This window comes from Diadema setosum, unplaced genomic scaffold (assembly GCF_964275005.1).
Source record: "Diadema setosum unplaced genomic scaffold, eeDiaSeto1 scaffold_35, whole genome shotgun sequence".
In the NCBI taxonomy this organism is placed as follows: Eukaryota; Metazoa; Echinodermata; class Echinoidea; order Diadematoida; family Diadematidae; genus Diadema; species Diadema setosum.
The window spans coordinates 367,159-381,314 of NW_027307661.1; the positions used below are offsets into that span (position 1 = coordinate 367,159).

The following is a 14,156-nucleotide window of genomic DNA, read 5'->3' on the forward strand; positions in this document are numbered from 1 at the left end:
GTGGAAGAGTTAGCACGATCCGTAGAGAGATATAGTCTTTTATTGTCTTTACGGTTTGGCACTTCCAACTTTGATTCCACTGTAGAACACATCCTTCATCATACACACGTGCATAGTGTATAACCTCGGAAACACATGAAAAAGCGGCAGGCGCCTGACAAAACAACGAAATACATTGTAAACCTTGCATAACCTTCATGAGGTATCAATAATATTGAAGATGTGATGATATTAAGATTCCCTCCTTGTCCTCCTTCCACAGATCTAATCTCAGTGCGACAAAGATTCAGCAACCATGATATCAATCAGGTTTGCTGCCATGGCATCATATGCGATGCTTTTTGCAGCACAACTGATCCTCGTCACGTCAGGTACAATGACGCTAAAAAGGAGCGACTATCCGCAGACGACGGCGGACTATTCAAGCTTGCTGGACGAGGGTGGATTCGAATCAATGACAAGCAGTCTACTTCATGAAACCAGCTCAAAATGGTCGTCCAAGACGGTATCGATAGATCAATCATCGATTTTATTTGATGTATCAACATCCAGTGAAAGCAGCATCGAAAGTACTAATACATCTGATGGAGCTAAAGTCTCTTGGGTATGGATCCCCATAGCTTGGACTTTAAGTCAATACATCCAACTTATATTTGCTATTGCAGGAATTGTAGGCAACTTTCTTGTGATGGCCGTCCTATTCAAGAGACGAGCTAAGAGTCGTTCGACAGACACTTTGATTGGCGGTCTCGCTGGCGCAGATTTTATCACCTCGATTCTTATCATCCCAGTACCAGTTGCATCATCAGTTCCAACATCATTTCTTGGAGAGCTTTATTGCCGGATAGTTTCTACTGCAATCCTTCTTTGGAGTTCAATAACTGCGTCGACTTATCTATTAATGTCCATTTCTGTGGAGCGTTACATAGCCGTCGTTTTTCCACTGTATTTCAATCGGAACTTTAACCGACGACGTGTATCAATGTTTATCGTACTTGTTTGGGTTATGTCTGTTATCTCTGTACTTTTTGGATTTATTGTGAAAACTGTAGATGACGAAACTCATACATGTGAACTGGATTATCATTATCCAACTGGCCAGGTCATTATCGCCTACTACTGGTTTTCTTTGAGGATGGTCATTCCTTGCTTGACCATGGTCATCACCCAAATACTCATCGCTCGTGAGCTAAGTAAGCAAGCCTCCCTCTTCAGCCACGTTTCACGCACTGGAGGGAGGGCTGGCGGGACTCCTTCGTTCCATATTGTGGCGAGAGAACGAGTCATTCAAATGATGTTTATAGTGATCGCCATCTACATCATATGTTGGAGTCCTAATCAGATCGCCTATCTCGGTTTTAACCTAGGCTGGGTCCCTGCCTCCTTCAACCACAGTTCTCTGCAGAAGGTGCTGGTGTTCCTTGGCTTTCTCAACTCTTGCGCCAATCCAATTATTTATGCAGCTCGCTTTCCTGAATTTAGAGCAGCTGTCAAAGAAATGATAACATGCACCTCAGAGAAAAACGCTCCGCTCTTTGAGAAAATCGACATGAAGTCAAGTGAAACAATGAACAACCAACCAATAGCGAATAACGTCTAAGGTAATGTTTTCAGTTCATCAAAATAAATGAGTTATTGTTGGTTGTATCAAATTCAACCCTTAACATTTCAAGTGACATGAGAAAATTTTGAATGAACACATTTCATTCGACTACGATTTAAGACATTTTCAAAATTCCGTTTGCTACTCTTGTCTGACTAGTACAAACATAGAATTATAATGAACAAGTGGTGAAAAATAAGCATTGATTCGAAACAATTTTGGGATTAATGAGTTGTGAGATCCATACAGGGCCGATAGACCATTTTTAAGAGCATTTCTGCTGGTTTTTTTTTTTCCAACAGCAGTGTTAGACTGAATCATTTAGAAAACGTTACGGACATGTGATATTTGCTCATGAATAAAGTCAATATTGACAATGTTATGTGTGTGTATGTGTGAGCGTGTGAGTGTATGTGTGTGTGTGCGCGCTCTTCATTGTTTCTCTATAGCCGTTTAAATAATTGTTTCACAGTTAATGTTTAATCCTTATCAGACTGGGCTTTTGGGGCTATCGACCCCCCTCCAACATATTTAATGGATTTGCGAAATCGGTTCATTTCTTGCTATATATACATAGGTCCTATGTACGCACATTTATGCATGATTTTGATCTTTTTTACTCATGAAATACTCATGAAAGCCATGGAAATTATGTTTGTGGTAAAAAAAAAAACAAGTTGATTCATCAAGGTCTAACATAGATACAACATTAAAACAGCTTTAGTCAAATCAATTATTTTGTATTGTATTATCTCTGCAAGGTCTTAGATACACGTTATATAATAATGTTTCGAAAAAAGACCAAAAATAAAATGTTCACCCACTGTACCCTTGACTGTAAGAACTTACACAAATATTCACAGGAATATACAGGAAATACTTGATTGTATAATTGAATACCAATCTACCAATCATGACGAGTATCTCATTTCATGCTAATTCTGGTGTTTGATTATGAGAAATGTCCGGCAAGGCGCGAGCCCGACTTAGAATTTGCCCCATTGCCTTCTAATCGTATAAGTCCTTTCTTAAAGTTTGGTATTATTAGAAGACGCGCAAGACTGGCTTACCTCAGTCATGAAAGACAAAGTTGCAAGTTTTCTTGATTTATTATTTTTTTCACTTAAGTATTATATTGGTTATCTTTGACCTGAACTTGAGATTTTCGCTTTCAGCCAGCTACGTGTAGATGTTTTTACCCTAGTGATAAAAGCAAGACACGTCTTAATCTGAAGTGAGATAAGTTGTACACATTCACGTAGATCAGAGTTTGATGCAACGCACAAGATTATTTTTTCAATCTATAACTTTGTATTCAATTACCAGGTAATTGTTTTCGATATATGTATGTATTCCACAAAAAGATCGCCTGTTACATGCCTCACTTTACTAACCTTGGTTTAACCTGTCAATAAAAGGAGTAAACATATTACAATTTATTGACATTATGCACGTGTCCACTGTATATAAGCTTGTATATCTTATGACCTACTTTTAGATTGATCTTTGCAAAATCCTCTCACCTTTGACCCCTGATATCAACCAGATTCTCACCTCTATCATATGAACTGTAAAACTAATGTTTAATTGCCATGTGATCACTTTCTGGTCCATAATCACTTTGGTGTGGTTGATTGTAGGTCATAGGTCACAGTAACATACATGGTACTTGAACTAACATTGGACAGATACACAGCTCACATAAACAATCACACAGCATAAGGACGACACAATCTACCACCACCAGCAGCACCTACCCTCGTGAATGTCAACTTCCAAGATACTTAATGAGGTAGCAACGTGTTAGCATCTAAATCTGTGATTTAAAGTAAGTGCAGTCACACGATACAACTTTGCTCTGAGACTTTTTAAACATTTATCGACAAAATTAGTAAGAATTTTGGTGAACATCAATCAGTAAGACGTATACACACATAGCATTTCACTTGCCATCCCATTGCAGTACGACACAGGTAACCTATTGTATTGACATAGAGTGTGTGAACACACTGGATTCCTGCTATTGATCTCGAGTTACAGGATGTGTTGGCAACTGTCTCACTGACATGAAATACCATTGGAAAATCATGCACCTAAGAAACTATACTGAAGTATCCAAACATCCAAACTACAATGAAGTATCCAAACATCCATACACAGTGTAAAACATGCCCACACCTCAAGATGAAATGTTTCGAGTTGCTCTTGGTCTGTTTTAAACAGTTTGACATGATAGAATTATTGTCTATCAAATGTTCAGAATGCAATACATGTATAATAGCTTTTAGAAGAAAAGATGCAGTTAAAGGAAGTGACCAGTTGACAAAATGAAAAGAGAGTTCACTGTTTTCATTTGTAAGATAAAACACTTTAGATAGTCATAACCACTGGATCATCAAATCCACATAACTATAGGTATGTTTCACTTGGGCAGAGAAAATAGCACACGTTATAACCTTTCTAATCTACTAAATGAATGAAATAAATAATTTATAGACATTCTGCACGTCTGTCTTTGTACCTGGGCCTTCGTTTAATACAGCTAGTTGTCTTGTGATGATGTGAGTTACCATGGTATGTGATCTACACGTATACAGCCAATCCTTCTGATTCACCATATCCCATGAAACTTTACAGTGAGGAGTGAAAGATTCTGTGGTTTCATGTGGCATTTCTTACCCTAGCAACAAAAACATTGAGTATCAATGACCAATGTGTTTATTGAGCAGTCTGATGCAGGTCTTAAAGGGACTGTACAGTACTGGTTGAGGTGGAAATTCATGTTTTGAACATTTCTAAGTGAGAAAATGAGAAACCCCTTCTGAAATATGAAAGAGCATGCAGTTTTAAGAAGGACTCAACGTTTATTTGATGAAAATTGCTTTTCAAATTGCTGAGGTATCCAAAAAAGTGATAATATTAAAAGGCAACTGTCACGCCTATTATTGGGATCTCTTTATTTCACCTTCTTTTGGATATCTCAGCCATTTCAAAACCAATTTCATCAAATAAACTTTTGATACCCCTTAGAATTGCATGCTCTTTGACATATCTCATAGAGTGGTTTCTGAATATCTTGCAAAACACTAAAAGCTAAATCCTTGCCTTGACCAGAACTGTACACACCCTTTAATGACTAACACTCTATAATTCTATCTTTTCTAAACTAGTTTATAATTATCATCATGTATACTCATTGCATGTTTGATTACAGGCTACAGATTGTATTATCAAAGATTAGGTAGAAAGACAAGTTACCATCAACTTTACCGACATCTTCACTGTATTTCAAACACAGCCTAGATCCATTCAACCAGTTCAAACTTTCAAACACATTAAGAAAAGCAATGTGCCTGGTAACAAGACTATTCTGCACATTCATAGAATAAATGATAATACCACAACACTAACTGAATGAATTCATTGTAATCAAAGGAAATGAAATGAGGAACAAAATATCCTCCTTGACTTACTTAAAGTTTCCCTTCTACTTAACCTCTCCCATTCTAGTATGTCACAAACAGATTGTTTCAAGGTCCTACGTCAAACAAAATCCTGGAGTGGAGGTTGTTTTGTTGTGATTTCTTTAGATGACTTCACAATTATTATCATACAAAAAGGAAGGTACAAACAATACTACATACATGATTTAGCCTTTGCATGACAACCATGGATTTATCTTGTTTCTTTCTTGTAGTTCTGCATAATACAACCATGAATTTATAAAATCAAATGTTCAAAAGGTGCATATTCTAATAGAATAAGATCTGTTTGATATCATGTCACCACAAGTATACCTCACACTTGCTGTTAGCCCTCCATTCGTTGCAAAATAATGTCACAACATAATTATGCTCCAAAAAGAAGAATAGTTAATAGTTAATTATTCATTATATCCCTACAGTGAGTAAGGAAGGTCAATATAACATTTGTTTCATTTCTTTGTCTGCTCAACACAGATATAAACACTAGATTTCAAAAACAAGAAAGCTATATGGCATCATTTACATCAATAATTTCTCATACTGCAATTTTCTATTCATCACATTCTTTTTTTCAAGCTGACTTTAAAAGTCAAGCTAATGTACAGGCAAAATATAAAAATATATGTTTATGGTAGATCAGTATTTAATAATTTGTCTGACAAATTGTAAATCTGGATTAATAAAAACTAAATTATTAGAGTATGCATTTGTGTAGAATAAGTGAATCATATACACGCTATTTAACACTCACTAAACGTTGAAAGAAAAGGTTCCACTTTGACAAACATAGTAGTAGTTACAAACATTGACAAACAAAATATTTGGAGCATTCTTGGACTACACCTTTGAGTTTCATCATTCACCATGTGCAAAGCTGTCATTCCAGTCAAGATATGCCACTATATACAGAGCTGTCCCAAAGAACAAAGGCTTCCAATCAGCAGATTGCAATAAGCATTGAGTGCCAAGCATCCCTCACTATCACTAAATGATCATTTACAGTAAGGATATGCAGACCTCAGTACATAATACATTTTACAGTAATATCTACATATATAACATAGTTATGTTCACATAAAGACGTAGTGAAGTATGAACATGGTCAGATTTGTGGTTGCTCTACAGAATGTATTTTATTTTTCAGTTCTCATACAAGTCACACTTCCATAGGATATAATGTCATAGATATGGGACCTCTACACCATATTCTCTGATCTATGATCATGATGAAAGTAAATCATAAGTCTGAGGGAAAGGACATATGGAGATTTGATGTGGGATAGTGTTTAAGAACACATTCAAACAAAATGCATAATTGTAGTTTTCATATATTTGCTAGCTTTGCTTTTTGCAATGTCACCTGTAAATAAATGTAGAATTGTGTGCAACACTTTGGTCCACTCAGTTACGTATTTCTATGCGTAATGTATATATGTCTCTACATCATAGCTAATTCATTCAAGTCACATCCACACTACTCCCTGTAAATTACCCTCAAATAAATGCAAATAATTATCGTGATGGCTGACTATATAGAATGCACTCTGCTTGCTGTACCATGTATACTATGCATGGTTTTTGCCACATATTACATTATTCCATGACATCATGTAAAAGTAACACTGTATAGAATGTAAGTTAACTAGATAAAATAGTTTCTTGTTTTTCGTTTTGGAAGATGTGCAGATTCATTTCCAAGACTTTAATTTGGCAGTATTCTGGTCTAGTAACTTTGTTTCAATCTTTAATGTTTGCTGGATGAGCAAAGTGCGCATAATGAAAATACCCACCATCATGAGATGTCAACACTGTACACTCTCAGCAGCATTCTACAATCCACATCATGGGTACTGACAAGCTTTGTAATGGTTGTAACAAATAAACAAAAATCACATAATTGCCTCTACATTAGTTACAGCAGAATATAGAGGAGCTGTTGCTATGGCAACCAATAATCAGTCTACCAGGTAGCAACCATGACCATCCATGATTTCTGAACTTCTACATTCCTTTGACAACAAGATTACAGACTCCAATATTCATATCTTGTTTTGATATTTCATATTCACTTGCCATTTTTACAGCACAGATTATACAGCACATGATGTTCACATCTTGATATAAAAATCCAGTCATGAATGACAAGATATACTTCTATGTAGATATTCAGACTTTAAATAAAATCAGGAAACTAGATATATCACTACGGCTACTGATATGCCTCCGCCATAATGCATGGTTCTCCTAATAGGTCTATAGTACAATGTCTTGACAATGTGTGATGACAGTTTCACACAATTGGCAAAATATTAAAATGACAGGTTTGACACAAATGTGCTGAATGTTCACTTTCCTAGAACTAGGTTCAATTGGATGAATGATTAAAATGTCAGAGTGCAGGTATTTGGGGAACTGATGATTTTTACTTGACTTTTGACCCTTTTATAAGTTTATGCATTGAGTAATTTTCAAGGTATTGAGAAAAAGTATAATTTCAGTATCAAATGGGAAAATAGCATTATCTAAACCTGGCCTTTGACCTTTGACCTCACAGTTCCAAAGAGAACTACTGTTAGGTTGAACATGCATAAATATGTAAGTTTCATGATGATACCTTGAGTTATTTTTGAGATATGGAGGAAAAAGTGCAATTTAGCACTTTCACTTGACCTTTTACCTTTTGAGCTTTGACCTTTTGGCAAGAAACTTCCCCAAAAATATATATTGGGTAATACATGCCATACATCAAGTTTAAAAAAAAAAAAACCCTTCAGGCATATTGCATTTTAAGGAAAGTAGTGATATTTTGAGGAGTTGACCTTGACCTTTGACCCCCCTGACCTTTGACTCATGACCCCCAACTTCCCTAGATAATCACTGCCCATCAGTACAAGCATATATACTAAGTTCCATGAAGATACCTTGAACCATTTGCGAGATATGGAGAAAAACATGAAATTTCAATTCTTTTTTCACAAAATAACCTGTGACCTTTGACCTTTGACCCTGTGACCCTAAAATCCACACAAAGTATTATCCCCCAAGGATATACCCTCATACCAAGTTTGATGTAAAACCACCACACGGTTCTTGAGATATCGACAAAAACAAAACGGGACGTACGGGCGGACGAACGGACGGACGGACGACCCAAAAACATAATGCCTCCGGCCACTTCGTTGCGGAGGCATAAAAATTATAAAACTAAACAGGCAGATATTCAATGAGCTTTGAGCTGGTTTTGAATCACAGCTAAATCTAGTTCACTTCACAAGATTGCTAAACAGTCAATACCTCTGTTATCATGGGTTTAGTCTGTTGACTGGCGTTTGTTTCAAAGAATCTTCACTATCATCTGTACTAGGCTAGTATTCACTGACAAAAACCTCAAGGAAAGGGCAAAGAAATTCATCTTACTTGTTAAAGTGTGAAACCACTAACTGCTCAAAGTTTTCCCACATTTGCAAGTGATGACACCATGTATTATGAAGGGATGGTATAGTACTGGTTAAAGGTATGGACTCGGCCTTTAACTTTTTGCAAGATGCTTAGAAATTACTTTAAGAAATGTGAAAGAGCACTCGATTCTTAGAGAAATTCAAAGATTATTTGATGAAGATCAGTTTTGAAATGTCTAAGATATCCAAAAATGAAGTGAAAAAAAAAGTAGGTCCCATTTTTTATTAGGATCAATTTGTTCAGATATCCAAAAATGAAGTAAAAAAAAAAAGTGGGTCCCATTTTTTATTAGGATCAATTTGTTTTAGATATCTCAGCTATTCCAAAACCAATTACCTTCAAACAAACTTTGAATTCCTCTTCAAATTGTATGCTCTTTCTTATCTCCTAGAAGGTTTCTCATTAACTCACAAAAAAAGGTGAAAACCTGAAGTGCCATCTCAGTCATTGGTGTCAATATCATCCCTAACCTCCTCCAAGTGAGTGCAACATTGTTGTTTTCATTTTTTCCAGTGAGAGTCTCCAGTTGACATTTCAAAAACCTGTTAAAATCCACATTAAAGATTACATCACAATGTTCATTAATAGAATTGAATATCATTATAATGGGCAGTTTTTTCAAGTAAACATTGGTCTTATGGGACAGCTGCACTAATGTCTTTATCCAAACATTCAGTTTTTGTGCAAATAAAGAGTAAATAGTTGACTCCCCAGCTTTGTCTTCAATGAACAGGCAGTAAACTCAGCAATTGAAGTTCATCAGACTTTCTCAGCAACATTAAAAACACAAAATGCACTTTGACAGAATTTGAGCATTCTCCTCATGGAAATTGTGCTTAAACAGATATGATTTCAGGAGTTTGTATCTTACATGTCAAGAGTAATAACTTTTCTTCTTTTCTTTTGCAGCTTAAATAGATAAAGATGTGTCTGCTAGTAAAGAGACAAATGCCACAGAAATTGGATTCCTTAGAAAAGCCACCCTCCTTCAATACACCCACCTTAATTAAACAAAGTCACAAAAAAGTCAGACGCACGTCAGAGTCCATGTTTTATCCACAACTACGTTGACACTTTGTACTGAGGTCAAATGTCAAAATAGGGTTTTGTTTTAAAACACCTCAGAGACAGATCAAGTAAGTATTATGGAATAAAGTCAGCAAACTTCATGGTGTCTGAAAGTGAAACATACCAACATAGAAACATGTCGATATCTATCAACAAGAATAAAATATGAGAAGTAAACACAACCGTTAGAAGAATGAGTGAATGAGACCCAGCAACCATCTTTGAGAGAATCAAGCAATTTTTTGTCACAGAATCACATCAAAGTTTTTAGTCAGTCTGTGAGAGAGGCAACGTCCTCGCCAGGCGTTTTACGCGTGGCGGGTGCGCCACGCGTGAATTGTGGCAGCCAATTTTGCGCCACGCGTGAATTGTGGCGACCAATTTTGCGCCACGCGTAAATTTGGACTACCACGAGTAATTTTCAGAGTTTTTGCTATCTTCCCCATTTTTTCATGTTTTCCATTAAAAAAAAAAAAAAAAATCTTTTGCAGTTTCCTTCGAACGCATGCTCGACAGTTATACTACTTGCTCGGCGCTCGCTTTAGCGGCAAGATCGTCGATCGTGTGCGATGTACCCGCATCGCACGCGGTCGACCTATTACCGATTCCACTTTGCTTGCCAGCATACGCAGGTGCACTTAGTGAGCGCACCACGTTCACCGAGATTCCGGTGCAGAAAATTTACGGGCGCTTCTCTCTGATCATCGTGAGTTGCCACTGTTACTACACGTGTACGCGGGCAATCCCCGGAGCAGCAGATCGCAGATCGAGCCATGTGCGAGTGATCCAGCAAGCAAAGCTGCCAAAGTTTGGAAGCACAAACTAGTATAGTACTCAGCAGCTCTAAAATTTATTTTTTTTTTTATTTCATACGTTTCAACCTCCTTTTTTTTCGGTTATTTGCCTTTACTTTTGGAAATGAACAGCGTTATCAAACAATCGGCTCCGTAAGATGCTAAAATCAATGTTGGATGACCTCTTTGTCGTTCAGAAATGAATAACAATAATATTCAACTCCGTACGATGATAAAACACATGTCTGATGTTTGCTCTCATGTTCGAAAGTAGATAGCAATAACATTCAGCTCCGGAAGATGCTAAAATAAATGTCGAATGATCCCTTTGACCTTCGGAAATGAATAGCAATAATATTTGACTCCGTATGATGATTAAATAAATGTCGGATGTTTGCTTTTCATGGGCGTCACCAGGGGGGGGGGGGGGGTGCGTTGGGTGCGAACGCACCCCCCTTCAGACCCTTAAAAAAAAAAAAAAAAAAAAAAAAATCTTCAGTCTGCGAGCGACCTCAACGCCGGACACTAAATGATTATAATTATTATTATTTTTTTTTTGAAATTTTGCATCGGGGACAAAAACAAAAAAAAAAAAAGAAAAAATCATGGGCAAAAGCAATTCGCACCCCTGGTTCTGGCAGCACTGATTTTATACATAGGCCTAATCATCTAATAGTGCAAGTGTATTCTATACAGTGTTGACTATATACATAGATTTTGGACATCCTTCCCATACTTGGTCACTTCGACGCCACCTCGCTAGTCATACCTCCCCCAGTCATGAACATAAACCGACACCCTTGACTACCAGTGGCGGATCCAGGGGGAGGGGCGCACCGGGCGTCCCCCCCCCCCCCCCCTCCCCGCCCCCTCTTAATTTCCAAAGTGAAAAAGTATAGCTACAAACGGCAGTTTTTGGACTGTAAAATGTCAAAATTTTCAAGCTCGCTCGCTGGCATTTAGTCGCAATGCCATTCTCCTGAAGTTGCTGCCAGTAATTGTCGGCAGTTCCACCCGGTGCGCCCCCCCCCCCCCCTTACTGCAAAAAAATATAGCTACAAACGGCAGTTTTGGGACTGTAAAATGTCAAAATTTTCAAGCTTGCTCGCATTTAATCTTTATGCAATTCCCCTGATGTTACTGCCAGTAATCGTCCAGTTGCGCCCGGTGCGCCCCCTCCCTTAATTTCCAAAGCGAAAAAATATGGCTGAGAAAGGCAGTTTTTGGACTGTAAAATGTAAAATTTTCAAGCTCGCTCTCTTCGCTCGGTCGCATTTAATCTTTATGCAATTCCCCTGATGTTACTGCCAGTAAATGTCTGCAGTTGCGCCCGGTGCGGCCCCCCTTAATTTCCAAAGCGAAAAAATATAGCTACAAACGGCAGTTTTTCTACTGTAAAATGTCAAAATTTTTAAGCTCGCTCTCTTCGCTCGCTCGCATTGAATCGTTATGCAATTCACCTGATGTTGCTGCCAGTAATTGCCAGCAGTTGCGCCCGGTGGCATGCGCTCCCCCCTTAATTTCCAAAGCGGAAAAATATGGCTAAGAACGGCAGTTTTTGGACTGTAAAATGTAAAATTTTCAAGCTCGCTCGCATTTAATCGTTATGCAATTCACCTGATGTTGCTGCCAGTAATTGCCAGCAGTTCCGCCCGGTGCGCCCCCTCCCTTTATTTCCAAAGCGAAAAAATATGGCTAAGAACAGCAGTTTTTGGACTGTAAAATGCCAAATTTTCAAGCTCGCTCTCTTCGTTCGCTCGCATTTAATCTTTATGCAATTCCACTGATGTTACTGCCAGTAATTGTCTGCAGTTGCGCCCGGTGCGCCCACCCCCCCCCCCTAATTTCCAAAGCGAAAAATATAGCTACAAACGGCAGTTTTTTCTACTGTAAAATATCAAAATTTTCAAGCTCGCACTCTTCCCTCGCTCGCATTTAATCGTTATGCAATTCCCCTGATGTAACTGCCAGTAATTGTCTGCAGCTGCGCCCGTCGCACCCCCCTTAATTTCCAAAGCGAAAAAATGTAGCTACAAACGGCAATTTTTCTACTGTAAAATGTCAAAATTTTCAAGCTCGCTCTCTTCGCTCGCTCGCATTGAATCGATATGCAATTCACCTGATGTTGCTGCCAGTAATTGCCAGCAGTTGCGCCCGGTGGCATGCGCTCCACCCCCCCCCCCCTTAATTTCCAAAGCGAAAAAATATGGTTAGGAACGGCAGTTTTTGGACTGTAAAATGTAAAATTTTCAAGCTCGCTCGCATGTAATCGTTATGCAATTCCCCTGAAGTTGCTGCCAGTAATTGCCAGCAGTTCCGCCCGGTGCGCCCCCTCCCTTAATTTCCAAGGCGAAAAAATATGGCTAAGAACGGCAGTTTTTGGACTGTAAAATGTAAAATTTTCAAGCTCGCTCTCTTCGCTCGCTCGCATTTAATCTTTATGCAATTCCCCTGATGTTACTGCCAGTATTGTCTGCAGTTGCGCCCGGTGCGCCCCCCCCCCTTAATTTCCAAAGCGAAAAAATATAGCTACAAAAGGCAGTTTTTCTACTGTAAAATGTCAAAATTTTTAAGCTCGCTCTCTTCGCTCGCTCGCATTGAATCGTCATGCAATTCACGTGATGATGCTGCCCGTAATTGCCAGCAGTTGCGCAAAGCGGCATGCGCTCCACCCACCCCCTTAATTTCCAAAGCGAAAAAATATGGCTAAGAACGGCAGTTTTTGGACTGTAAAATGTAAAATTTCAAGCTCGCTCGCATTTAATCGTTATGCAATTCATCTGATGTTGCTGCCAGTAATTGCCAGCAGTTCCGCCCGTGCGCCCCCTCCCTTAATTTCCAAGACGAAAAAATATGGCTAAGAACGGCAGTTTTTGGACTGTAAAATGTAAAATTTTCAAGCTCGCTCTCTTCGCTCGCTCGCATTTAATCTTTATGCAATTCCCCTGGTGTTACTGCCAGTAATTGTCTGCAGTTGTTCCCGGTGCGCCCACCCCCGCCCCCTTCCACTTAATTTCCAAAGCGAAAAAATATAGCTACAAACGGCAGTTTTTTCTACTGTAAAATGTCAAAATTTTTAAGCTCGCTCTCTTCGCTCGCTCGCATTGAATTGAATCGTTATGCAATTCACCTGATGTTGCTGCCAGTAATTGCCAGCAGTTGCGCCCGGTGCCCCCCCCCCCCTCCCTTTATTTCCAAAGCGAAAAAATACAGCAACAAACGGCAGGTTTTTTTTTTTTTTTTTTTTACTGTAAAATGTCAAAATATTCAAGCTCGCTCGCTCCGCTCGCTCGCATTTGATTGTTATGCCTTTCTCCTGATGTTGCTGCCAGTAATTGCTGGCAGCTGCGCCCGGTGCGCCCTCCCCCTTAATTTCCAAAGCGAAAAAATAAAGCTCCAAATGGTAGTTTTTTTACTGTAAAAGATGAAATCCTAGCGACGCCGGTGCCCTTTCCCCGCTTGGTTTCCCTCAACAACAGTAAAAGTCCAGGGATTGAGAGCTTCCTATATTCCAAATGTCTGTCCAAAAAAAAAAAAATCTCGCTACATTAGGATCAAAACGCACCCCCTCGAAAAAAAGCTGGTGACGCCCCTGCTTTTACTTTCGAAAGTAAATAGCAATAACATTCGGATCCGGAAGATGCCAAAATAAATGTCAGATGACTGCTTTTACGTTTGGAAGTGAATAGAAGTAACATTTGGCTCTGTAGGATGCTGACATAATTGTCAGATGATTCATTTCACTTT

General features: G+C 38.6%; 1 protein-coding gene across 1 annotated transcript; it reads left to right on the top strand.

The window, feature by feature from the left end:
• The first annotated feature begins 376 nt into the window (after positions 1-376).
• Positions 377-1,600, top strand: LOC140245801 (QRFP-like peptide receptor). Its single transcript, XM_072325315.1, has one exon. It carries the CDS (start codon positions 377-379, stop codon positions 1,598-1,600), a length of 1,224 nt encoding a protein of 407 aa, XP_072181416.1.
• The last annotated feature ends 12,556 nt before the right edge of the window (positions 1,601-14,156 follow it).